This window comes from Artibeus jamaicensis, unplaced genomic scaffold, assembly GCF_021234435.1.
Source record: "Artibeus jamaicensis isolate MK-2021 breed Jamaican fruit bat unplaced genomic scaffold, CSHL_Jam_final contig_471, whole genome shotgun sequence".
NCBI lineage: Eukaryota > Metazoa > Chordata > Mammalia > Chiroptera > Phyllostomidae > Artibeus > Artibeus jamaicensis.
In genome coordinates this window covers 1,092,090-1,117,965 of record NW_026521850.1, presented here as the reverse complement: position 1 = coordinate 1,117,965, position 25,876 = coordinate 1,092,090, and the positions used below count along the sequence as shown (strand labels likewise).

The following is a 25,876-nucleotide window of genomic DNA, read 5'->3' as shown; positions in this document are numbered from 1 at the left end:
CACACTCCGCCCCCCCCCTCGTCTGGGACAGCCGCTCCTGTTGCTGGGCCAGGCTAAACATCACCTCCTCCAGGAAGCCCTCTTGTGACCGTGCCCCCGAAGTCCAGATTAAGTAGTCCTCCTACAGGGCCCGGAAACAGGTATGTGGATGGTCCCCAGGTGCCCTCCGCTCCTCCTCTGCTCTGCCCAGCTCACCTGGGGGCAGGTGCTTCAGGTTAATTACAGAGCGCCCGCCAGCACCCCCACCCCGTGTCCTGCCCCGCCAAGCTCCCCACCGGTCCTCCCAGCCCCATGTTTCACTGGGACCCTTCCACCCCCAAGTCCCGCCATCGATGGGCTCACGGACCCGACTGAATTCTGACCGCAGCACCCACGTCCTGATGCCCCCCAGTGCCCGCGCCTGCAGGACCCCCACTCCGTCACCTTCCGTCACTCCTCGGGGAGCCGCTGCAGCCCGGCCTCCGGCCCCAGCCTGGTCCCCAGGCCTGTCTTCCTGAGCTGGACAGCCCCACCCTGCCTCTCATGTCTCGCCCCCACCAGCCAGAGCCACCAGAAACACGCGACGCTGCCATAAATACGACCACTTTATTAACATACAGGGGGCAGTGACAGAGACCACGGAGCAGGAGCAGGCACAGGGGAGAGGGCGCCTCCTCCCGGCACACGGTGCGGGAGGTCCCTCGGTGTGCGAGCGTGTGTAAGGGGCACCGGGCGCCAAGTCGGGGTGGGAGCTCCTCAAAAGGGGCAGACCTCCGCGGGACCCGGCCGGAGGCCCACCGGCACCTTCCTGCCGGCCCCACCCCCGTCCACCCCTGTTCCGGAGGCAGACACGACCTTCCCAGGGCTGAGCCCAGAGAAGTGAGGGGGACCGGGGGCAGGAGGCCTGGTCACCTCCACCTCTGGGCCCTGCGCCCCTGGGTGCTGGGGTGTGGGGTCCGCAGAAGCGCCGCCCCGGGGCTCAGAGCAGCTGCCCGCACACGGCCAGGGCGGCTGTCGGGGGAGACAGTCCGCACTTGGGGCCCTCCTTCCCAGGGGCGAGCAGGGGCTCAGCGTCCGGTCCCGCAGCCCGGGCGCCCTGCAGCCGGGGGTCCGTGGAGGGGCCACAAGGCTGTGGCAGCCCACGGCGAGGCGCGTAGGCGTAGGGCCGGTGGCTACCGGGCCTAGGAGTGCGGGGGCCTGCAGGAGCGGCAGCAGGCCTTGCTGTAGTACCAGTGGCCGCACAGGTTCACCTTGATGGCCAGGGCACAGTTGGTGCCCGGCTGGTCCTGGCAGCTGTCATCTGGGCGGGGACATGGTGGAGGGGCGTACAGGGGTGAGAATAGGGCTGCTGCCCCTTCCTGTGTCTCTATTCCTCGACGCGGGGACGCTCTGGGGGCCCCGGGCCACTGAGCCCCTGCAGGCAGGAGGCCCATTCCTGCCCTTTCCAGGTTTGGGGGCCATGGGCCTCTTTCTCTGCTGCTTCTCTCCGACCCCCGCCCGTCCCCGGGGATGTCGGGGGGCTGCTGGACCTGCGCACATGCAGGGAGGGGTGTGCGCACGTCCAGGGGCCAGGACTGGAGGGGCCGCTCATTGATCTCAGCCCCCAAAGTACCCCTGGGTGGCCACAGGGCCAAGGCCTAGCTCACCCCTGCGCACAGTGCCCCTGGAGGCCCGGAGACACACTGCGTGCCCAGCCCTGGGCTGCTGGCGGCTGCCCCAGATTCCTGCCCCTTTCTCTCAGCTGCCCCCCCACCTTCCAAGGCCAAGGCTCTGTCCATGGTGCAAGGCTCAGCACCGCTCCCAGGATGCTGAGCACCCTCCAGGCCTCACCCGCAGCCCCTGCCACCCCCGCCCAGCCAGGCCGGCCCTTCCAGCAGCAGCCTCGCTCCTCCCTGGCCTGCCCTGGTCCCCCCCCCCCCCGCCCCCTGGCAGATGCCTGCGAGTCCTCGGGCCCTGGCTCCACCCACACCTCCTGGGGAGGCCCCCGCTCACCTGGGGGCTCCGTGGGACAGGGCTGCAAGTCACAGGCCTGCCTGCCGACTGGCTTCACCAGGGGGTCGCAGCCACGGACGATGTCGGTGCCCTGGTAGCACTTCACGTCGCGCATCCGCATGCCCACCCCACAGGTCTTGGTGCACTGAGGGGGAGACGGGCAGGGGACCCCAGTCTCGCCGGCTGCTGCATCCCAGCGCACACAGGCGCACAAGAGCTCGGGGGCATGGGGACCGGAAAGGGCACCGGCCGCTGGCGGTGAGCTGACGCTCGGCCCCAGATAGTGTGGCCTCCGTTTCCCCACCTGCACAGGAGGGCGGTACACCCCCCCCCCCGGGGCCTCTCCTGGGTCCTCCGGTGCCCAGGACACACGGGGCCAGGGCCGGGGGGAGCTGGTCTTTCGCTCCGGAACAAGGCTGCGTGTCGTGGGCCAATCAGACGGATCCTCCACCCCCACCCCCACCCCCACCCCCACCCCGGCTCGCTGTCCAGATGTTGCCCTCGGAAAACCCCGCCGAGCTACTGGGACAGCTGCTGACCCCAGTTAGCTCTCCAGCCTCCTGCCAACAGCCTCCAGCTGGTGGCTCTCTCTCACTCCCCCACGAGGCTGACCCCACATCACCCAGGCCTGTCTGGGACCTGGGCCCTCAGTCCCTTCCGCACAGCGTGAGACGGAGCAGGGGTGGCCGCCACCACCATACCTGCTCCCGGCTTAGGGACTGGCCAGGGCCGGGGGCAACGAGAGGCCAGCTCCACGCCACGCACGGGGGACGGTCAGCATTGGGCAGACACCCTCAGGATGTGCCCTGGCAGCCAGGCCTCTGTTCCCGGGCACCAGATGCAGTGATGTGTTCCCTACCACACCCCCATGCTCAGGGGCCTCTCTGGGCCTCCCCACCTGCCCTCTTGAGACTTCAGGTGCCCCTGGGGGTGGGGGGCCTGGGGCACGGGGCAGCGGAGCAAAGGGCACATGGAAAAGACAGTGCCCCTCACTCAGAAAGGTTGTCTGACTGTCCCCGCACCGTGAGGGGCTTGGCCAGCTACAGGCCCCGGGGACCCTAGAATTGCACCAGGAGAGTCCGGGAGGGGTGCCTGCCGCTCCCCACCCGACCATGAAGCGGGGCTGCTCCATGTTTGCCGGCAGCCACAGGCACCCGGGGCCCCTGCCCGTCCCGTGGGGCGACAGAGAGCTGGGCCTGCCTTCGCTTCCCAGGTCCCCCGCCCGCCCAGGACAGGATGGACAGGAGCTCTAGTGCCTGACACACACGCCCCCCCCCTGCGGCTATGGGGCCCCCGTGGGCCGGACATGCCTCTGGACTTCGGTTTGTTCCTCGGTGAGACGGAGGGGAGGGGAGCCCTGCTGTCTGGGAGCCGAGGGCTGTGCCCCGGCTGCACAGGGAGAGACAGCAGGGCTCCCAGCCGCCTGCCAGCCTGAGGCCCAGGGCCCTCCGCTGCGGAGAGGGCCCGTCCTGACACACGTCCCCGGCAGCCTCTGTACTTGGGACTCTGAAGCCCACCTGGACTCTGACCGACGCCCGGCCCAGGCCCCGGTCTGACACCGCCCATGGGCCCCAAGGGCCCACCTGAGCTCTGGCTGCCCCACGACAGGTGCCTGGTGCACATGTCAAATGCACGACAGAAAGGTGGCAAGCCCTGAGTTGAGAGAGGCCCAAGCCCTACGAGGCAGGGATCACAGAGGTGAGATCCAGGAAGGCTTCCTGTAAGAGGTGGCTCTGGTGCCAGCTGGCTTAGTAGAGTTCAGAGGCTTTCCTGGGGCAGAAAGCCGAGATGGAGGCTGACGAGGGGCACCTGAGGGCACGTGGGGTCAGGGAGGAGCAGCCGAGACAGGAGCAGACCTGCGGCCGGGCCTCAGGCGGCCTCGGGGCCGGCGGCGCTCACCTCTGACCACGGGCTGGTGTACCACTTAAAGCAGGGCCGTTCGAAGCAGGTGCTCTCCTCAGGGGGCTTCTTGGCCAGCCCGCACTCGGGGCCACTGCGCGTCTGCGGCTTCCCGTGGGCCAGCTCCATGCACAGGACCAGCCTCCTCTTTGTGCCTCGGCCGCAGGTGGTGTTGCACTGGGGTCAGGGGGCAGACGGGGTCAGAGGCCGGGCAGGGGCCAGGAGGGCCGCAGCATGGCCCCAGCGACCCCGGGGACCCCAGGGGCAACGGCTCTGCCAGTAGCCACGGGGTGGGACGCTGGGACGGACGGTGGATTTTGGCTGAGAGCTCTGGGCAATGAACGTTTGGTCCCAGACAGATTTGACCAAAAGCGACTTCGCAGAAAACCATCTGTCCTGAATCCAAATGGTTCAGGACGACTGGCCCAAGATGATCCAGCGAGGGGGGCTGGTGGCCCCAAAGGGCTGAGGGGAAGCAGTGGTGCTGGGAACAGCTCCCCGGGAAGCTGGCCACGCGGACAAGGACCTGGCCCCAAAGCAGGCACAGCCGGCCCCTGCGGCCTCCAAACACGGGCCACGTGGGGGGGCCGGCGGCCGGGACGACGGGGGACGGTGCTAAATCCGCAGCATCACTGAGGCCGAGCATTTGCCTACTTAGACTGGAAAGTTTGAAGGGGTTTCCGGCCTTCTGGGCTTCTCTTACTTCAGATTCGTTTTCAGTGCATGGTGCCGTCACCATTTACAGCCAGGCCCTCATTCTGACCCATCTGTCATCGGGCCGCTGGGCCGTCAGCCCAGAGTCCCCCGGGCAGGGGCACCACGCCGGCTCGGACCACTCACCCGCTCCCAGTCCTGGGCCAGCCAGTGGGCCGGGCAGTTCTTGTCCCCGCAGGGGTGGATGGCCAGGGGCTTGGTCTCCACGGGGCACTGAGACTCCGGCACCACCCGTCCGTCGCTGGTCTTGCAGTACACGTGTCTGATCATGCGGCCCTGGCCACAGCTGCCGCTGCACTGCAGGGGGACACGGGTTCGGGCCCAGCCGGCTCTCCATTCCCCTAATGAGGTTGCTCCCAAGAGAGAGGACCGCCCCCCACCCCCGCAGCCTGCGGGAGCCGCTGCCATGGTAACCACGTTGGAAATAGCACGTTCTGTTCTAATTACAGCGATACTGCTGCTTGGCGAAAAACACAGAGAGAGGAAAACACACCTAAAACCCCCACAAGGTCATCTGCGCCCCCAGCACCCGGAGGGCACCCTAGGGAGCTTCTGGGCTTCTTTCTTCCCCACCAGGGGACAGAGGCAGGCACCCAGGGGGACAGGCAGGGGGTCGTGAAGCGGGGTCGCTGTGCGGGACCCTGTTTCCGGGCAGACATCCTGATTCTGCATAATAACCAGGAGGACGGCCGGTCTTTCCCCGACGTCCTCGCTCCGGGAAAACGGGGAGGCCCTCTCACTGGCCTCACACCCCGGCCCCCTCTCGAAGCCCCCCTCCCTCCCCGGGGCCCCACCCTCACCGGCCCCCAGTCAGAGACGGTCCACTGGCGGTCACAGGGGGGCCCCGTGCATTCCTTCTCCCCCACGGGCCTGGTGTTGGGGTCGCAGAGCTTCTCGTCCTCCGAGCAGCGGATGTCCCTGGTCACCACGCTGCGCTCCCCGCACTTGGCCGTGCACTGTGAGGGACCGGGCGAGCGCGGGGTCAGGACATGTGAGTGTGCTCGCGCCCCCGCCGCCCCAGTGCCCCTCGCTGGCGGGGTGCGTGCTCACCTCGGACCACTCGGACATCTCCCACTGAGGCCCGCAGGCCGGGTTCCGGCACGTCTTGCGCTCCTCGGGCCGCACGGCGTCGGTGGCCTCGCACAGGTCGCTGTACACGGAGCTGTCGAAGCCGGGTGACAGCATCTTCCAGCAGCGCACGATGCGGAACTGGTAGCCCTCGCCGCAGGTGCGCGAGCACTCACTCCAGCTGCTGGTCTCCCACCTGTCCCGGGAGGGGCGGCCTTCAGTGACCCCCGCTTCCTGCCGGTGCGACGCTGTATCCCGGGGACAGTGCGTCCCCCTCCTCCCTCCCCGTACGGTCCAAAGTCACAAGGGCCGAGACACACAGGACGCTGGTGAGGCTACACCATGGCGGCTGCCGCCCTGGGCCCCCAAGCTTTTCAGGGAACCCCTCGGTGGGGCCTGGGTGGGCGCCTGGAGTGGCCGGCAGCTGGAGGCGCCTCCACCTGCTCTCACCCATGCCCTGGCCTTCCAGAGCCTGTGGGGAACCCGGTCCTGGCCCTGTTCCTTCGCTCAGGCTGGGGTCACACCCCAGAGTTGCAGAGCCCCAAACCCCGCCGTGGGGGCTCCGATGGGCTGGCAGGACCCAGAGCCGCACACTCAGCTCCTAAGAAAGGAGCCAAAGGCCAGGCAGCAGAGACCCCGGGCGGGGGGCGGGGGGCAAGACAGGTTTGCTGCCCTGACGACAGGCTGGGGCCCCACAGCCGCCCCCACTGTGCCTGGGGGGAGGGCACGGTCAGGGCTTCACCTCCGCCCACTCATGAGGCAGAACAGGCGGAAGACGGGGCCTCCCTCCGTGACGGGGACAGCCTGGAGTTTGGGGTACAAGCCCTCGGGGCACGTACAGATCCTGGCTGCCTCGAGGGGGCCTGGGGCAAAGGTGCCACCCCAGCAGAGAGCAGCCCGCAGCGGACGGCGCCGAGGGAGTGCCCACTGCGGCCAGGCTCGGCCGCGGACAACGTGCTCAGCGAGGGAGGACCGGCGGACTCCACGGGCAGGCCAGTGTGCGCCCCAACCCCCGGCCCAGCCCCGCCCGCGCAGCCCCTGGAAGGAGCAGGAGGACCCCCTGCTCCTCTGGACGGAGCAGAGCCGGCTCCCCGCCCCTGTCCCCACACGCGACCCTGTGGGGCCTGGGGGCCGCACCTGGGCTGGCACTCCCTCCCCGCGCAGAGGTCCTGGACCGGCTCTGGGCGCGTCAGGGCGTCGCAGTAGCTGTCGTCCACCTCAATGCCATCGTAGCGGACACACGTGGCGTAGGTCGACATGACCCCTGAGTTCAGGACAAGACAAAGGCCTGTGAGCCACACACGAGCGCCCAGGAGACAGGTATGTGACCGTGGGTGCCTCTCGGGCTTGCTCAGAGCCCAGCTTTCCTGCTTGAATCAGGGACAATGGCCTTAACCAGCTCACAGAACTGTGATGGGGGCTTCGGCTGGTGTGGCTCAGTGGACTGAGTGCCGGTCATGAACCAAAGGGTCACCGGTTCAATTCCCAGGCAGGGCACATGCCTGGGTTGTGGCCCAGGTTCCCAGTAGGGGGCGCACAGGAGGCAACCACACACTGATGTTTCTCTCCCTGTCTTTGTCCCTACCTTTGCCTCTCTCCAGAAATAAATGAAATTTTTAAAAAAGAAGAGCTGTGACAGGAGAACTCAGAGTCTGACCTCTTCCCTTTCCTGCCCCGACCCCCCCAGCTGCTGTGAAGAACTCACCTTGGCCCCTAGGGAGGCGTGTGCTGCCCAATCGCCAGTGATGGGTGAGGACAGTGAATGGCCGGGTGGCCAGATGGTGGGTGGGTGGGTGGAGGATGGACAGATAATTAGGTTGATGGACAGGCGGGTGGATGGTGGATACAGGTGGTCAATCTAGCACCCCGGCCCTTGCCAGCCCCCCAAACAGTGTTACAGCCCCTCCCACCGCCCTCCGTGGTGAACCCCAATTTTTTCAACCCCCCATCCCCAATCTTCTTTAGCTAAATGACCAGCCTCCAGCTCTGTGTCCCTGTCCCCTCCCCCAGCAGCCCCACGCTGGCACCCAGGTGGCCACACTCTCCAAGCGGTGGCGGGTCCTGCCCTTGGGGACGCGGGGGACGATTCTGGGAGGGGGCAGCGGTGTTATCGTTGTTCTCATCGTTAGTGTGTGTGTGTGTGTGTGTGTGTGTGTGTGTGTGTGTGTGTGACAGAGAGAGAGAGAGAGAGGTCGCCGCCCTCCTGGATGACAGGGAAATGGAACCCTCCCTCCCCGCTGGTGGCCAGCCCCTCAGGGCAAATCAATGTCCCGTGAGTGCGAGCCCCGCCCCTCACTCTGCCTTCCCAGCAGCCACAGCCGAGTCCCCCGCCAGTGGCACCGGCCCCTCCAAGCCCCAGCCCTGGATGGACGATCAGCCTGGGGAGCAGCCCACCCGGGACTGTCCTTCCTCCGAGAAGGACCAGCCGCAGTCACCTGCCCCTCTCTGTCGACGCTGGGCCGAGGGGTCTACAGCCCCTTGCGGGTGAGGCCGGGACTTCCAGGGAGGTTCCCGGCCTCAGATGCCAGCTCTGGGGCCCCGGGGTGGGTGCTGGGGCCGGGGACCCACAGAGCCTCGCCAGGTGCCCGACTCCTCATCCACTCACGGAGCGGGGACCCCGGAGGCCCTCCCCAAGAGGGGCTGCAATTCAGGTCCCAGCCCATTCTGTCCTGGTAGGGTGACGAGGACTTCGTCACACTTCCCAGGCCTCAGCTTACCTGCCCCCAGATGGGAACTCCCCAAGACACTGAGAGAGTTAGAGCCCCATGTTCCTAGACACCCTTGTCATGACCTCAGCCCTGAACACAGTGCTTCTCAAACCCCCTCACACAGGGAGCCCTTCCGTTCGGTGAGTGACCAGGGAACAGAGGGGAGAGGCTCAGGGTTCCCGGCCCCACCCCCCCACTCCAGTGTCCCGGGGCAGCTGAGGGACGGTGGGGGCACTGTTGAGACTCGGCCTAAGAGCGCCCACCGGTTCGCCTGCGGCTCTGCCACCTCAGGGCGCCTCTAGGGGGAGTGAGGAGGCCGCCATGTCCTGGCTGAGCTTGGGGACGGGAGAGCTGCGTCCTGGACGGAAAAGCCCTCCGTGTGCCCCTTGGCAAGGCCCAGGGCAGCGAGGGGTGCCGCTGCCTCGGCAACACGGCTGGACGCTCACAGACACCGCACGCCAGCGGCCCGGCAGCCCCCCGGAGCTATGGGCAGCCGGGCTACGTGCCCACCCAACCGCGCGCCCCAGGCAGGGAAGGGGTGGTGCTCAGGCCTCCCTCTTGCGCCTGATGGTGTCCCCCTGCTGGCTCGCACCCCCTGGCAGCCCCAGGGGGCAGCCGCTGAAGCCCAGTCCCTGGTGGCCACGGCCAGGGACTCAGGGTGGCGGTGGCCAGCCACGTGAGCAGAGACGTGCCACAAGTCCCAGTTCAGTACTAAGCACGTGTGCCTGCCTGTCAGGTGTCACCAAGGGGTCTCCGTGTCCCGCCCGGCCGCCTCCCCTGCGGAGGTCAGAGAACCTGACCCTGCCCCGACCGGGGGTGGGGGGCCCCCTCCTGTGTCTGCTGTCAGCAACCGCGGACTCCTCACCCCCAGGATCCCTTCCTTTCCACCAAGAGGACATCCACTCCGACGGGACGGGGCGTGAATGACGGTGGGCGAAGAGCATTGTGGGGGCCGTGCAACGCCCAGGAGGCCAGCCTCGCCGTGGTTCCCCGCTGGCAGGGCACCCCAACCCAGGTCGCGTCCCGCCCCCTCCCAGGGCTGCCGAGGGCAGACCGGCGTCCCTCGAGCCGCGGGCGGGGTGGTGGCGGGCGCTACCTGTGGTGCAGGTGGCACTGCAGGGCTCGTGCGAGGACAGCTTCCACCGGTACATGTCCGCCGCGCTCACGCCTTGCTTGCGCGCCTTGGGCCTGGTCCTGAAAGGAGGTCAAGCAGAGAAGGGGGTGAGAGGCCACGGCGGCGCCGTGATGGGATGGCACCCTGTCCTAGTCCCCGGTAGCCCGCCCATTAGGGTGAGAGGACCACTGTCAAGCACGGGGTGGGGTGGATTAGGACACGGGGGGCCTGGCGCGTCTCCGTGACTGACGGTCCAAGGGTCCTGCACCGCGGCTTGTCACAGCTCCTTCAGGAGTCGGGGGACAAGGCAGCATACAGCTGTCCCTCCACACACACATGCCAGCTTCTCCCTGTCACCTTCTAGCATCCAAAATGGGTCCTCTTCCCTGCGCCCTCCCTGGGGAGGGACATCGGAAGGCACTTTATGCTGAGAAGGTGCCAGAATTCTCCTCTGCGGCCTCCCCGCCAGGGTCCTGACTGAACGGGACACTAGCCGCTCGGCTCCGGTGACTGACACAGAAAAGCTTAGACGGGGATGGGGCCACACCGCCTCCAGGTGACCCGCCCAGGCCAACTGTTGTTAGGGCTGTTTGCTTCTCTGAGCGGTGGGTGAGCTAGGCCTGACCTCTGACCTCTGACCTCCGTATCTGCTGGGCAGGCTCCGGGGGGGCTCAGCAAGGGGGAGGGAAGGAGCAGCAGCTCCCAGAGCATCAGGCCTAAGATGACAGGGCCTCCCCATCGTCACAGACCCATGGGACCCGCCAACCGGGGAGCCCGGGGAGAGGCCGGGTGCGAAGGCCTGGCTGCCCCACGGGGTCCAGGCCTCGATCCCCCCAGCCCCTCCCCTGGGCCCAGAGGCTGGCAGGAGAGGAGAGGAGCTAAGTGTCCCAGGGTGTGAGCATGGGCAGAGCTACAGGCCCTTTCCTGGGAACCCACGGTCAGCTCTGGGGACGGTTGCAAGACAGGCCTCCTGGTCGGTCTGCGGTCAAGGCCTCGGCTGGGATTCCAGCTTTTGGAATTTCCCAGGTGGGGTGGCTGAGGATGGGGGAGCCAGGAGCACTAAGGGGGTGGGGACGGGCACGAGGGCCAGCACACCGGGCGGTGGCCCTGCCCTCTCCCACATCCCCCAGGGGAAGGAGGCCCGCACTGTCCTCCTCAAAAATGAGAGGAATCTCAGGGCTGTGACGTCCAGCATAGGACATGCAGCTGGCCGTGCTGGGTCCACTCTGCGTGGGGCCAGGTGGGGACTGGACTCGGGGGTCACTTTGTAAAGCACATGCTGTCTAACCACCGTGTGCACCCCGAAACCAATACAAAGTCAACAGAACGCCAACTGCATTTGAAAAATAGGAGAAAAATACAAGAGAAAACTTTTGTCCCCCCCACCAGACCCTGTTCCCTGAGAACAAAGGACCTGGGGAACCCTGGGTGACCACCCAGTTCCTGGGAACCAGGCCCCTGGGCCCAGAAGGCCCCGGAAGATCGCTCCCCACCCTGGGCTCCCCCAGCTGCCTCTTGGCAGCTTTAAATCCTCCCCCAGAAGGAGAGAGGAGGCCGAGCCCCCCGCCCCCGGGGAGCGGTGGGCCAGCGCTTCCAATGACACAGCGCAGCCAGCAGCCGAGTGACTCACCCCGACCCCCTCGTCCCTGACTCCCGGGAGTGTGACAGGTTTAAAATAACTCTCCGGGGTTTTAAGCACAAAAGGTGCTTCTGGAGGGACAGCTTGGCGTCACTCTGAGTTCCAGTGCGTCACTCTCGGGTTGCGCAGCTCTGGACGATCCCTGCTCACGTCTGTACAGCGAGGCAGGGCCAGTTCCTGGAAGTGGCCCCGGGAGAAAAACACCCCGGAAGCGGCTGAACCCCCAGCCCTTCACCGTCTGGAAGGGAGAGGGGGCCCGGCAGCCGTGGGGGTCCCCACGGTCCGGCGGGGGGGTTGGCGGGACGCACTGGCCGCTGCTCTGCCCCCCGCCGGGTCTCGGACGCTTGCCCCTTGTCGGAGGCTGTCCCGAGAAAATGGAAATAGCCTTTCCTCCAATTCCACCCTGGGCAGATGCGGCTTCCCGTGTTTGGACAGCCCGCCCAAACGGGCTATTTCAGCCGGGGGCTCCCTGCCCGTCCCTGCCCTCGGCCCTTTGTGTTAAAAGGCCACCTGCGGTCTCAGCGCCCTCTGATGGTGGCCGGTGGGGAGCTGCCCCATCTCCCCACGTCTGGGCCCCGCTGGAAGTTGGCGATAGATTGTATCGATTCCTGTGACGCCCCCCCACGTAGGCACTGGCAACCCCAAATGCCCCCGTGGGGCTGAGGGGGTGGGTAAGGTTCAGCTGGGGCAGGACAGACTCTGCAGTGTGGCTGAAGGACCCACAGGCTCGGGCTAACCTGAATGGGCTTCCTGGACAGCAGCGCTGGCCAGCCCCGGGCCCTCTTCTGGCAAGTCCCTCACTTCAGGAGGGGAAACTGAGGCCCAGAGAGGGTCTGAGCCGTGTTTGTTGTTTAAGGCAAGGGGTTTGGGTGGCCCTCAGGCAGCCAGGCAGCCCAGCCTGAGCCCACTCCTGCGTCCCCCACCCCTGCCTGTGCAGGTGAGCATCGGCCCCTCAGGGTGGCCCTCAGCTCAGGGGGCTTGTCTCTGGGGACTGTCCTCCAGTGGGGTTGGTGGCGGGCCCAGGGGCACCCTGCTCTCATCTGCCCCCCACCCAGGGAGGCTTCTGGCCTCAGGCCCCCCCAAGACCAGTCCTGACTGCCCAGATCTCCCCAGCTGAGACTGCCTAGGTGTCCCCAGGGGTGACTCTGCAGCTGTGACTGTAGTGTCCCCAGCCATAGCCTTGCCTCTGGGGGCCTGACCCCAAGTGGGCTCCCATGGCCCCCCAGAGGCGACTCCAGCTCTCCCCACCACCCCTCAGCAGAAGGCCTTGTCCTGATGCCCGACTCTGGGCCCTTGGCCCCTACTGAGGGACCCACTGGACCCTCCGGGATCCCCTCTCTGGCGCAGCAAAGGTTGGTGCCGATTCACCTGCACCTGAGGAGTGGCCTGGGGTGCCCAGCTCCCACCCAGCAGCTGTGCGCACAAGGACGGTCTGGACAGAGAACCCAGGGACCCGAACGCTCTGGCACGGTGGCCCCGCCCACGTCGCTCATCTTCTCTGAGCCCCGGTAACTGTCTAAGTCTCGGTGCAGTGGCAAACTCAGCCCCAAGCCTGGCTCGAGAGGAGCACCCTGGACAGTGGCCCCCTCCCCGCCCTCCTGTCCCAGCGTCCAGCGGCATCAGCTCCGCACACGGGTGCACGGCTCAGGGCTTTAACTTGCTCAGGCCTGAGGGGCAGGGGGGTGTGGGAGCGGGGGCGGCCAGACCCCCTCTCCCCGCAGTGAGGCCTCGCTTACAGGGCCCCGCCCCAGGGGCCCCTGGACAGGGCAGGGGCCCAGCGCCTACCTGGCCTTGTGCGTCCTGTTTCCGGCCCCGGCAGGCAGGCTGGCGTTGGGGAACGGGGCCTCTGAGGAGGCGTTGGCCACCCTGTCGCTGCTCAGCGCCAGGTAGGACCCGTTGAGCAGGTAGGCGCCGGCGCCCTCGCTCTCCTCAGAGTCCGCGTAGAGTCCCTCGGCGGGGGAGCCCCGCGGGGCGCCCTGCAGGAAGATGCTGCTGCCCGTCGTCCCGTTGAGCGTGAGCTCCTGGGAGTCAGGGCCTGCGCCCAGGTGCTGGCCGGGGAGGACGCTGGCCAAGAGGAGCCCCTGGGAGGGTAGGCGGGAGGCGGCCTCTTGGTCCTCCGTGTCCCCTGAGAGAGCTGTCCCTGTGGCATTGCCATCTACAAAGGAGACGAGTGGCTCAGCTTCCAGCGGTCCCACACATGGGGGCGGGGGGCCCAGAGCCAAGCCCGGGAGCCCCCAGAGGCGGGTCCCGCCCTTGAGTGGACGCAGGGCACCGAGAGGAGGCCCACCGGCCTGGACAGGCTCTTGTGGGGGGTTGGCTCCACTTCCGCAGTGGGTCGAAGGGGTCCCCCAGAACTCGTGTCCACCCAGAACTGTGGAATGCAAGCTTGTTTAGAAACAGACTCTTTGTCGACGTGGTGAGGGACCTCGGGGTGAGGCTGCCCCGGGTTTGGAGCGGCCCCCCGCCCACGCCCGCTGTCCTCGGGAGAAGGGGAGCAGACACAGGGAGTCACAGAGGAGCAGGTGTGTGGGGACCCAGGCAGAGATGGCAGTGGCCTGGCCAAAAGCCAAGGACACTGGGGGCCCCTCAAAGCTGGGAGAGGTGGGAAGGACCCCCCAGAGCCTCCAGGACCGGGGAGGGTGCACCCCTGGTATCCGGGGCCAGCGGTGATCATTTATCCCCGCAGCCCCAGGGCACCAACACGGCCGCTCGGGTGTCTTCTACCTAAAGACACTGAGGGTCTTGCAGACCCACCCCCCCAAGTCCGTGAGGGGCCCTTCCTGAGTCTGGTCGACCCTCTGCCCTCGGAGCAACGCCGCTGTGGCCCCCGGAGCCGTCACCGCCCCTCAAATGCTGCCTGCCTCTACTGAGTGACCGAGGGCAGCGCCAATGAGGTCAGAGCAGCCTGGGTCTGACTCCCAGCACCCACAGTGGGCTGTGCGGCGTGGGCAGGTCCTCCCCTCTGAGCCCCCATGTCCCCATGTGTCACAGGGGACAGCCCCCTCCACCCCCAAGAACGCATCACAGGCGCAGGCAGAGGCCTGGCACTGCGCCCACCCCGGACGCCTGCAAGGAGCCAGCACCTTTGTCTGGCCCTTCTGCCGCCTGCAGGGGACCACAGGCCCCTCCCCGAGGCCCCTCTCCCCGGGAAGCACCCCCTCCAATTACCTCGGAAGCCCTTGCCCCCAGGAGTGCCGCCAGCCTGCTTGCAGACCTCATTATGCTCCTTGCTCAGACCCAGCTCCGTCCCGGGGCCCGGGGCTCCAAACAGCCGCTCGGGGGAGGCCTGGCCGAAGAGCGAGCCGTTGTGTGGGAGGAAGCCCAGCAGCGCCGGCCCGTCCAGCTCTGGGTCCTCCGCGCTCTCGGAGGGGGGCTCGGAGAAGTGCAAGTAGAAGGGCTGCCCGTGGTGGGCAGCGGACGGCTGCCGCAGAGTGTACTCAAAGGTGATGGAGGGGCTCTTGCCGTTCTGGTTCCACACCTGCGGGAGCGGGGAGACCGGAGCCAGTGGCAGAGTCCAGGGCAGGCCAGTGGCCACCAGCCCGCGAGGTCCCCTAGCATTAAGGACCCGGCAGAAATGCCAGTGTCCGTGGAACTGGGGGAGGACCCTGCATGGAGGGCGCAGCCCCCCGAGCGTGAAGTGGGCCCTGCACCCCTGCATCCCTGTGTAGCCTTCCATCCTCGTGTCCCACATTGTCCCCAGTGACCTGGGCAGGACCTCCAGCTATGCCCATTGGCCGGGAGGCTGACAGCACGGATGAATGAGTGAGTGAATGAATGAATGAAAAGGCAAGTCAGAAGGTGAGAGACTGGGAGGTGGGGGAGCGAGAGCAGGGAAACGCACTGGTGAGGAGCAAATACAGGCAGGCAAAGAGGAGGCACTAAAACCTGGGGCAGTGAAGGAACGAAGGAAGGGGCAAGTCAGTGGACAGGTGGCAGGGTGGGCGAGAGGGGCCCAGCCCAGCCTGGGTGGGGGTGCTGTCTCGGGCACACACTCTGCCGGCCACTGTGCAGCCTGCCGGCCCGGAGCCGCCTCCCACCGCCGCCGCCACCGCCGCCCGGCCCCCGCACACACACCATGACGTTCAGGCCCTGGTTGGTGGGCCCCGGGGCCACGATGTACTCAATGCCAGTGTCGAAGACGTCCGTGGGCCTCCGGTACTTGACCACGGTGCCGGCGATGTTGAAGTTCTTGGGGCTGTCCACCTTGAAGTTGCCGTTGAAGAAGAAGGCGCCAGCTTCATCTGCAAGGGCTGGCAGGTCGAGGCCACCGGTCACCGGGGTCGATCAGCTGGAGCGGGGGCGATAGCCACCCGCCTGGGATACTCCCTGAACGCCCTGAAGGCAGGAGACCCCACACCAAGTGGAGGGGGTGCTGTGTGCGCAGCGGCCGGCAGCCCCGGCCTCTGAGTGCCGAGGACACAGAAGCGCTTCCCCAGCAGCCTGAACTAGACAAGGCGTGTCTAGGTGACCGGAGGTGGCCGGCCGCGGGCCCGTTGGGTCCTATCGTCTTGGTCGCCTGTGAAAGGCTGGGCTGCGAGGGGGCCGGTGGCATCAGGACTGGCCTCCCAGTCTGGAGCAGCAGGGCCAGCATCTGGGGAGGCAGCCGCCTGGCCACTGGGCAGCGGGTATCGACCAGGAGAGCGGGGCCGGACATCCAGCCAGGCTCTGCTGTAGACTCACTGGGCCAGTCACTGCCCCAGCGTCCCACCAGGACATGGGGACACAACCTCGAGGCGCCTCTGGGGTCCGCACAGAGGGACGCTGACCTGGCTGGCCCAGAGCCCTGCCCCAGCGGTCCAGCAGGCCCTCCCTGGCCACCCCAGCCGACCAGCTCTGTGCTCTCACTATGAGCTGTGACGTCATGCCTCGCATGCACACACAACCAGGCCGACCGTTTGCCCGGGTCCCCCAGGCTGCCGGACGTGATGAGGGAGGCCCGGGCACTTTCTCGGTGACCCTTCTGTGAGGCAGGGGCAGGTGGATGGACATGTGGAAGGGGGACATCAGTAGGATGGCCCTGCCCAGGGCCAGCCTGGCCTAGCGACGCCCAGACGACAAGAGGGCACACACAGCCTTGTGTCCCGCGGCCTGGCGGGGCAGGGACTGCCCAGAGCCGGGGCAGTGGTCTGGGGCAGCCGGCCGTCCCTGGGGCTGTGGAAGTGACCGCAGGCACGGCCGGGAGCGCGGGCAGTGAGGAGGCAGGCTCCCCACTCGGGGACAGTGCGTCTTCCAGGAACCAGCCCGAGAAGGGAAGAGCTCAGCTTCTGAAGCCCCTGATGCCGAGGGGCAGCTGGGCAGTAAACCGCCGACCAGGCCGACACAGCAGCAGGACGCATCTGCTGGACAAACACCCGCACACACCATGACCGAGGCCAAGCCGTGCCTGGAGGGGCAAGGTGGGGGCCGGTTGCCCGGCCCAGCTTGCAGGTGTGGGCAGGGGGTTCAATCCCTGGCCCTCGTCCAAACCCTGTCTCCTGACAGGGACGACATTCCTCCCTGCGGGTTTCCCAGGGCTCTGACGGAGGCTGCCCTTGACATTTCCACGCGTCTCTCCAGAGCGGTCTCTTGGCGGCCAGCTCCAGGAACGCGGCGTTTCCCGGCCTCACTGCGGGCACCGGAGTGGCTGCCTGGCAGAGGCCCGCCCCCCACAAGCAGATGCTGGGGCTTGGGGTGCACAGCCCTGCCGAGGTGCCAGGCTGGAGCCTGCAGCCCAGAGGGTGGCACCCGGCCGGCTTCTCCCTCAACAGCCCTGAGCAGACCCCAGCCACCACGTCCCCTGAGCAGGGTGGGTGTCACGCCACCAGTGCTGGCTCTCACGGGGCCACCCTAAGAGGCAGGGAGGTGCGCCAGGCATCGGGAACAGCCTCTCGCCTGGGTCCCCAGCCCGTCTCTCCCAGGGCAGGGCCGAATACGGTGCCACTCACAGGGGTCAGCACCCGCCCGCAGTGGCCACCAGGGCCACAGGGGGTCTCCTGGGGTGCACACCAGGCACACCTTTCTAGGACCGTCACCAGCACGGGGCCTCACTGCCCTGGCCGCCATACTGATAACTCCAGAACCCTCAGGTTGTAGGATGTCCCCCCGCCCCCGTCCAGCACCCACTGGGGGGCCATCTGGGGGCACGAACATTCACTTGAGAGCCCCTGAGTCTACACCCTTCCTCTGCCTCAGCCGCGCATGGCCTCGGGCTGGCCACCTACTGCCCCTCTGTGCCTCAACCGTCACCCCTCCTGGGTCCCACTCCCATACCCTGGAGGCAGGCACCCACTTCCGGCTTTTGCCAGGCTCTCCAGGGACGGGCAGCTCACTACCTGATGTCACGCCTCCCTCCGCAGTCAAGCAGCTCAGAGTACAGCAAGGCCCTTCCACACTCGGGGGAGTCAGCTTCCCCAAGACCCCCGCCAACCGCCAGGCCGGGTTGGGATCTGGCTTCAGCAGTGCGCCCCTCCCTGCAGCAAAGGACCCTCGTCTGCCCCCATGTGGGGCCCGTGCTCAACCGCAAGCCCGAGCGCGGCACGTACCCAGGACGTCGGCGGACTTCTTCCGCTCCACGATCTGGATGTCTCGGGCACCAGCCGGGATGTGGGTCACCAGAAAGTAACCTGGGGTGGTGGGCGATGGTGAGCAGCGGGTCCGGCTGTGGCCACTGCCCCTCAGTCAGAAAGGCAACAGCTGGCGGCCCCTCCTCCTGGGCTCCTGGTCAGGGGCTGCCTGGATGCACAGGGGCAGGTCCAGGGTCCCACTGAAGTCCCTGGTGCCACCTAAGGGCTAACCCCTGCCCGGGCTGGAGACCAGGCCCCCTGCCCCTCCCCCACCAAGGCCACTGAGGGAGGTCTGCTGGAGTGGAACAGACCTGAGTCCTGCTCTACCGGACACCCCCAAGGTGGCCCTGAGCAAGTTGCTGGAGGCCTCGGGCCTCAGTTTCCTCATCTGCACCAGATGTGGATAAGAAAGGACGAGGCTCCTGGCTGAAGTCTGCTCAGGGCCTGGGGTCGAGGCCCCCCCTGTGGTGGGGACGGAGTGGGGAGACCTTCACAGAGACCCTCCGGCCCCTTGGCTGGAGGACGGGAGTGCTGTCGGTGAGCTCTGGGGAGGGCGGGTCTGAGGGGAGGAGGAGAGAGATGGTTCGAGCCCCTGGGCAGAAAAGCCTTTGGGCCTCAGGTCTCAGAAATCAGGATTATCGGGCTTGATGTGGACACGGCAGGTTCCTGCCTCAGAGGTGGTTGAGCCCGTGGGCACCTGCCTGCCCAGGTGGCACCTGCCTGCCACAGGCCAGCACTGGGTGCCCTTGCTCCCCCGTCCAGCCCCAGCCTGGGCCCCTGAGCTCGTCCCTCCTGGCCCTCAGTGGGCATCTCAGTGGGTGGCACCTGGCTCTTAGGGCGGGGGGGGGCTCTCCCCTGGGGTGTGGCCAGTTTCCACGGTGGGAGCCCTCCCACCAGGGCCACTCGAGCCCCCAGCGGGAGCCACACCGGGGATGGAGGGGGAGGGGGCCAGCAGCTCACCTGCCTCGGTGGCACTTTCATTGTGCCAGTGTCCTGGTGACACGGGTGTGACTAGGATGTGATGACTCTAAGTGTCACTTATGCAAAGGTAGGTTTATACACGTTCATTTTTAAATTAGCAGCCAGCTCACGAGATTCCTGCCTGAGCACCCTACGCTCTCACACCGCCCAGCCCGCACGCACGCGCGGGTGTCCTCAGCTCCCCGCACTGCTGCAAGGCCTGACCCAAACCCGCTGTCCGGAAGATGCCGGACAAAGAGCCGCTGGTCACTCCCAGCCCAGGGAGTTCACCGAGCACCTGGCCAGCCCCCAGGCCTGGGTGGAGGAGCAGGTGGTCCACGGAGGGGGCGGCGGCGTCTTACCGAGCTGGGCGTTCCCCTTGCGGTAGGTGCCCGACACACGGGTGCAGCTGCTCCCGTCCCCCTGGCAGACGCCGCACCTGTCCGGCATGTGGGTGGAGAAGAGCACCCCGTCACAGCCGATGGGCTGCAAGGAGGGAGGCAGAGAGGGCTGCTGGGACCCCGCGGAGGCCGGGCCGCCGGGCGGCCGGCGAGGTGAGCCCCGCGGTACCCCTGCTACAATGTTTAACAACCTCACATTTTCCAGACACGCAGACCCCCCGCACGTCGGTGAGCTTGCAGGACGTGCCGTCCCGGGCGGGGACCGTGAGCTGCCGCTGGCCGTCCGCGGTGGTGCAGTGCAGGTCGCAGGGCTTGCTGGAGATGTGGACGTAGTCGTCTGCGGGGACGCAGGGCCTCAGGGGACACGCTCCGGGCCTTCCCTCTCCCTCCCGCGGGGACTGCACGCACCCCGGCATGGACGGGGAAGTGGAGGCCTAGAGGGGCGAAGGGGCTGCCTGGGGTCCCGGGGGCTGGCGTGAACCGAGGGGCCGGTGGTCTGGCCCAGCCCCTGCTCTGTGAGTTCTGGCCTCTGCCTCCCTGTGGGTGGGGACAGTCCCCCTCGCAGGAGGTCAGAGCCGGTGGATGGCCCTGCGTGGCTGGGCCTGGTCGCCCTCCACTTACCCCCCACATGCAGGAGAGGCCAGACGCCGGAACAACTCACAACCTTCCACAGGGCCCCTCTGTCCAGCCCACCTGCCCGCCCACCGGACGAGTGTGCCCCCCGCCCAGACCCCAGGAGCAGACCCCTCGGGTCGGGGAGGGCACCCGCCCGAGCAGTGGCCGGGGTGAGGTACCGGGGTACAGGGGTTTCCACTGGTGCCGCTGCCCGTCGTACATCTGGGCGTTGAAGGAGGTGCACTGTTCCTCCCGGAAGCTCCTTGCGTCCGGCGGGCACTCCTGGGGACCGAGCACATGGAGTGGGGGCGGCTGCAGGGGCTCCTGTGCCCCCCGGGCAGGAGGCAGCCACCGCCCGGGGCGGCCCCTCCCACCCCGCCCACCCCGAAGGCTCCGGATGCAGGAAAATGAACAGGGGCAGCTGGGACCCCACGGTGCCCTCGTGTGCTGGCCCGGCCCGTGCTCTGGGTGGGATCCTGTCAGCCCCCTGCCGCCCCAGCTCCACCCAGGGCCTCCGGGTGGGGCAGGAGGTGGGGACCAGACACCCAGTGACTGTCAGCCCCCCAGGAGCTCCTGGTTCGGGACCTGTGGGGGCCAGAGACCCCAACCCTGGAGCTCCCCGCACCTGCAGCGGGCACAGCAGGCGGCCCCGTCTGACTGGGTGTGGGGAGGGCCCCCCTCACAGGATGCGGGGCTGGCCTGAGGCCGAGTGTCCGAGGGGACAGCCGGCCCCTGCAGAGGTGGGGGCAGACGGCGGGGCCTCACCTGCGCCTGGCACAGCTGGTACTGCTTGGACGTGCCCGTGCAGGTCCTGTTCCCAGCGCCCGTGACCGACGTCCTCCTGTTGGGGAGACGCCGTTGCTGAGCTGGTCCAGGAAACAGCCAGCTGCCGGCCCCGACGCTGCTCCTGCCCCCGGACCGGCCTCCAGCCCCGCCCCCCAGGCCTCCCCCGGCCGCTCCTCGGGAGGAGCCCTGCTCAGCGGGTCTCCCAGCCCCTTCCCGGGGGGCACACTACGGGGTCACCTCTACGTCCCTGTCCCCCTGCCCAGGGTCCCCGCACCCAGAATTCGTGATGCTGCCTGTGTGCTGGCCCAGCACCGAAGCTCACGCACACGTGTGACCTCGGAGATGTCAGCTGGTGCGGGGGGGCGGTGTGGGGGGGCTGGTGCTCAGAGAGGGTGTGGGACTTGCCCACGGCCACCCCACTGGGAAGTGTCAGAGGCCAGACTTGAACCCAGGTCTGTCCGGCCGCAGCTGTGGCGCCACACGCTTGTTCCATGTGGACTCAGCTCCGGCCGTCTGAAGAGAAGGCCGGGGGCTCACCCCACCCCCGCAGAGCCTAAGAGAGGGACCCTGTTTCCTCGTGAAGGCCGGTGCCCCGTGCCCCGGAGCAGGGCGCACCCACCCCGCCGCTGAGGGCCGGCCCCCCCTGGGAGCCGTGTCCCCGACAGGGCCGGTCCGGTGCCGCCCCAAACCAAGCTCCGCCCGCCCCGCCGAGCCCCGCACCTCTGCTGCAGACAGTGCCGCTCCTGGGACATCACGCCTGGGCCACAGCTGCGGGAGCACGCCGTCCACTTGGTCCACTCCCCCCACCAGTAGGCCGTGGCGTCCGGGCCCCTCTCCAGGCTGTTGGCCGTTGGGTTGCTGCCCTGGGTGAGAGAGGCCCCGCGGGGGCTGGACGGCAGAGCCGAGGGATGGGCCGGCCCCCCGGGTGGTCTCAGAGGGGTGCTGTGGGCCCCGGTCCCTCCCATCGTGAGATCCGGACCGCCCCAGGTGCTCCTCCGGGTCCTGAGGACACGCCTAACTCGCCGGCAGCCCAGGGCCCCCCGTGGGTTCTGGGGGACATGGCCCTGCCCACGTGCATGCCCCACTCCCCAACTTAGCTCTGAGGGGTGGCGCTCGGCCTCAGCCCTGTCCCGCCAGAGGGCAAGGGCTCCAGAGCAGCCGGAGGCCCGCTCAGGCGTGGCCCCACCACACGTGTTCCGGGCAGCAGAGGGCACTCGGGGAAGGTGCCGCGGGCGGGACCCCTGGACACGGGCCCCCGACCCCTCCGACACCAGGCCCTCTGGGCCAGGGACCACGCTCCCCACTCACCATGGCCCTGCTGGATGCCACAGTCCCGGCCACGAGGGCCACAGTCAGCAGGGACCAGGCTCGGCGAGGAGGCCGCAGTCTGCTGTCCATCCTGGGGAGCAAGGCCACTGTCACCGCCAGGCCAGACGCACTTCCTCTGTCAGTCGAGCAGGGTCCACCCTGGGGAAGAGCCCTCAGGGCCCGCCCCCTGCCAGGGCCGCGGGGCCGCCGGGGGTTGGACGGCAGTGGCTGCTGGCAGCCCGGGTGGGAGGGCCCAGGAGGTGACTGGAGGTGCCTGCCACGGGCTGGAGACACAGGACAGCGGGGCCGTGCCAGGCCTGCCCCGCCCTCCCCGCACCCACCCCTGTGTCTGAGGGCACTTGGGGTCACGTGCCCTGCTCTGCTGCTGGACACCTGAGCTCGTGGAGGACACCTGTGGGCCGAGGCTGTGTCCTCAGTGACGGAGTGAGGCCCCGCCGGACTCGGTCTCCCACCGCGGCCCGTGGACTCAGCCCAGCTGGAGCCCTCAGGGTTTTCACCGGCTCTGTGCCTGCCGGCCACAGGGGAAGAGGCAGAAGGACCGTCTGAGGGGTGGGTTTGTGGACGCCTCAGGTGCCACCAGGCTCTTCCCTGACCTGGCCACAGCGCCCCTGACCCCAACCCCTCAGGGACCTCAGGCTGGCAGAGCCCGGCACCCGTGCCCCTGCGGGCCAGAGCGTGAAGGGCCCAGGGCCACAGGACGGTCTCCTCGGGAAGCCAGTGCCCCCGCCCCAAATGCCACTTGAACTCCCCACTTTGGGAGCCTCCCACCTGCAGGGCCCTCTGCCCCCCAAAAGGAGGGACAGTGGCTGTGGGGGGGCTGGGGGGCTTTAGCGGCCTCTGTCTAGAGTCTGTCTTCCGCCCTGAGTGTCACTTGCCAGCACGTTGGACAAGGGCTTCCAGGAACCACCAAGCCCTCCCCCCCGGGGGCCTGGAATCCAGAGAGGGGAGCCAACTTTCCCGAAGCCACACAGCAGAGCGGCAGACCAGCCGCGGGAGCCCGGAGCAGACTCAGGCCTCACCCCCCACACCAGCTCACTCCAGGGAGACGGTGTGGAGGTCCCCTAGCCCTGCCTGTGCTGAAGCCAGCTCTTCCACACCCGCCCCATCCTCTGACGTCCCCCCACTCTCGTGCACCTGAGCACCTGTGGATCCTCGGGCACGGTGCCAACACCACCCTGGCACCCCGAGACCGCCTCTGCCCCGGGCGAGACAGTAACACACCCCGGAGATTGCGGCTGGGGCCCTCAAAACCCCCACCTCACCGGCCACCGCCTCCCCTCCCTGCTTGTCTGCACCCCTCCCCCACAGGCCTCCGCCGCATCCCCCTCCCCAGCCTCAGGCCCGAGGAGCCCCCTCTGGGGTTCCATTGGCTAACAGGCACTCCTGCTCCTGCCTGCGGGCTGGAGACAGGTGCTGAGCCGGCCTCACACTTGGTTTTCATTAAGGCCCAGACGCCGCTGGCTGCGGGCCAGCCCCGGCGCATGCGGGATCCAGCCCTCCCTGGGGTCCAAAAACAGCCACCAGCCAGCGGGAGAGGTTCGCCAAGGAGAGCCTCAGTCACCCGAGGCTGGAAGCCGAGGGCCACCCTCAACGTGCCCCGCGGGTCCAGACCCCTCCCCACGGGCCCTCCCCCTGTTACGTAACCACGGCCGAGGGGGCTGGGGGATGCTCCCACCTCTGGGCTGCCTGTCGCACCCGGCCGGCCGCAGTGGGACGCAGGACGGCTGGAGGCGACCTACCTGCCCCGGTGGGTCGGCAGGTTGTCCTCCTGGAGCGGGGGGCTGAGCGGCGGGGGCAGCCGGCGCCAGGTGCACTGCGGGCGGCGGGGCTGCCTCTCCCCTCGCTCCTGCACCCCGCCTGGCCTCCTCCACTTCAAAGAGCACCCACGAGAGGGGGTTCCCAGGGAGGTGCACAGCCCAGGCGGCTCCGCGGCGCGGCCGCCTTTATAGCTGTCAGGCAGACTGGGAGGATCTCACACTTCCCACCAGGCTGCTCCCCCGCCCGCGCCGCCGGCCTGGCGCACACTTTAACCCGCTCCGCGCCTCTGGAGCCGCGCCAGGCCGGCCCAGCTGCCTGCTGGCGGCGGCCCGGCCCAGGAGCGGTGAGCAGGGAGGCCGCCTGCCCGTGTCCAGGGCTCAGGGTGGCGTGCCTGGGTGTCCAGACAGAGGGACCTCTAGCCGGGGTCACAGTGGAGGCCTGGCCTCTGCCTGTTTCTGCCCCCAGAGGGGCCCCGTCCCGGGCACCCCCGGGGCAGCCCAGGGCATCCAATACACACGGCCTGACGGCTCAGTTTCACAGGTGGGAAGACCGAGGTCCAGAGGGGACACCACGCTCTGAGGTCACCGGGGCAGGCTCCACAGGGGTCTCCTGGGAAGCAGAGGCCTGTGCAGGGGGAGGAGCTAAAGAAGACCCAGGAGGGCTCCACCCAGGACTCCAGGGAAGGGACCGAAATGGCCACAGCCCGCTGACCAGATGGCCGAGATGCCCAGGGCGCGCGGGGGCAGGCGCGGGGAGCTGTGCGGATGTTGGACGGCAGCTTGGTGGGGCCCGCGGCTGCGCCGGGCCCGAGCCGGCTGGGCAACCCCGGGCGGGCATGGAGTTCCAGACCCGAGTTCCTGCCGGAGTCAGAGCCCAGACTGCGAGATTGCTGCTCTCCTGCTCCCCCAACCCCACCGGGCAGACCCCAGCCCTGCAGGGCTGCCCCTGAAGCCAGGCGGGGACCACCCCCTTGTACTCCGGGCCACCCAGGCCCACCCTCTGGAACACAGAGACCCCTCCAAATGGCACGGGGTGGGGGGCAGCCCTCGGGCAAGCCCCCCGAGCCGTTTCACCCATCGCCCTGCTCAGCCCCGCAGTGGCCCTGGGAGAGCCCCCGCCCTCTGTGCCCGGAGCCCACCTGGTGGCCTCCCTCAGCGGCCTCCTCGCCCCTGAGAAGGGTCCCACCCTGGCAAAGCTCTGCCTGGGCCGTGGCTACCAGCAGGACTGACGGGGTGAAGGGCAGCCATCAGGAACCCCTGTACCCCACCTCTCTGTGCCCAGAGCAGCTAAGCCACCAACTCTGTCACCTTCACTTCACAGATGGAGTGACTGAGGCTCCAAAACTGAGTGACGTGCCAGGCCACACACCTGGCAAGGGGCACCTGGGGGAGCCCAGCGCTCCCGCTGGCTGCCCCTCTCCATCGGCGGGCCTGGCCTCTCATCCCCCCCAAACCCCCACTCCCCGAAACCCCAGGGGGGCGGGTCTTGGTCATCTTGCTCTCCCAGGGCCCCGGGGACAGTCAGTGGAACCCAGACTTGAGCCCAGGCCCACACCACCCCCTGCACTCGGTGCGCTGCAGCGCAGACAGGCCGGGCACGCGCTCCCGACCCCTGGCAGATGTGGGTGGGTGAGGGCAGGCCACTCTCGCCCCGGGAGCCTCGCCCAGGGCCCTGCGCCCAGCACCTGAGCTCCCCTTCCGGCCAACAGCAGGGTGCCTACTGGGGGGGGGGGCCACAGCCACCTGCCTGCCCACCGGGCGGAGTCTGGGAGACAGGCCTGCCCCCCAGCGCCCCCCTGCTTGGGGACCTCCCGCAGGTGAGTGGCCCTGGGCCTGCTGCCCTCCTCCCCCACAAGTGCCACCAGGGAGCCCCCAAACTCCAGACCCTCAGGGAGCCTGGGGAGCTACTTGAACCTCTGGTGGCCTGGGCATTTCTGGGAAGACACCAGGAGCCAGGAAAGCCTTCTGGGGAGTCTGAAACCCTGGGAATTTCGGGGACAAAGAGCGAGGGCCCGGGCGTAGAGCCACTGTCCGCCCTGCAGAGAGAGGGTCGGCGCGGCCCTCCTGCAGACAGGCCGGGGACACCCCGGGGACCCATCTCCTGGGCCTGGCCAGGCTTCTCGGGCAGAAACCCGAAGTGCCCGGGGCCTCCTGGCCGTCCGCCCCGCAGGTGACCAGACGCCAGCACAGCCATGCTCACGGGGGCCCCGCGTGGGGTTCAGGGTCTGCAGCCGCCACACTGGAAGCCTCGGTAGCGTCATCCCGAATTCGTGTCCTGGAAGCCACACCTGGGGGAGCGGTGGAGCCTCGGCCCCTGCAGAGCAGGTCCTCGGCTGCTCTCTGCCCCCCAGGGACCCGGGACCCCCTGAGTCC

At 68.2% G+C, this 25,876-nt stretch overlaps 1 protein-coding gene across 4 annotated transcripts; it reads right to left on the bottom strand.

The window, feature by feature from the left end:
* Positions 1-575: 575 nt before the first annotated feature.
* ADAMTSL2 (ADAMTS like 2) lies at positions 576-23,692 on the bottom strand. 4 transcript variants are annotated; one of them, XM_053667855.1, is made up of 20 exons: positions 23,486-23,692; positions 22,117-22,254; positions 21,726-21,816; positions 21,138-21,280; positions 20,397-20,472; positions 19,811-19,913; positions 19,208-19,353; positions 18,978-19,101; positions 17,635-17,715; positions 15,188-15,363; positions 14,282-14,591; positions 12,899-13,268; positions 9,457-9,554; positions 6,790-6,916; positions 5,635-5,848; positions 5,385-5,540; positions 4,711-4,881; positions 3,871-4,047; positions 1,972-2,116; positions 576-1,279 (listed from the first exon to the last, which is right to left on the bottom strand). In XM_053667855.1, the coding sequence occupies exons 3-20, from the start codon at positions 21,813-21,815 to the stop codon at positions 1,161-1,163; spliced, it is 2,826 nt and encodes a 941-aa protein (XP_053523830.1). In that variant the 5' UTR covers position 21,816; positions 22,117-22,254; positions 23,486-23,692; the 3' UTR covers positions 576-1,160. The 4 variants fall into 4 exon arrangements, with proteins under 4 accessions (XP_053523830.1, XP_053523828.1, XP_053523829.1 ...); XM_053667853.1 differs by having other exon boundaries at positions 22,119-22,254; positions 23,422-23,502; XM_053667854.1 differs by having other exon boundaries at positions 22,138-22,254; positions 23,422-23,502.
* Between the last annotated feature and the right edge of the window lie 2,184 nt (positions 23,693-25,876).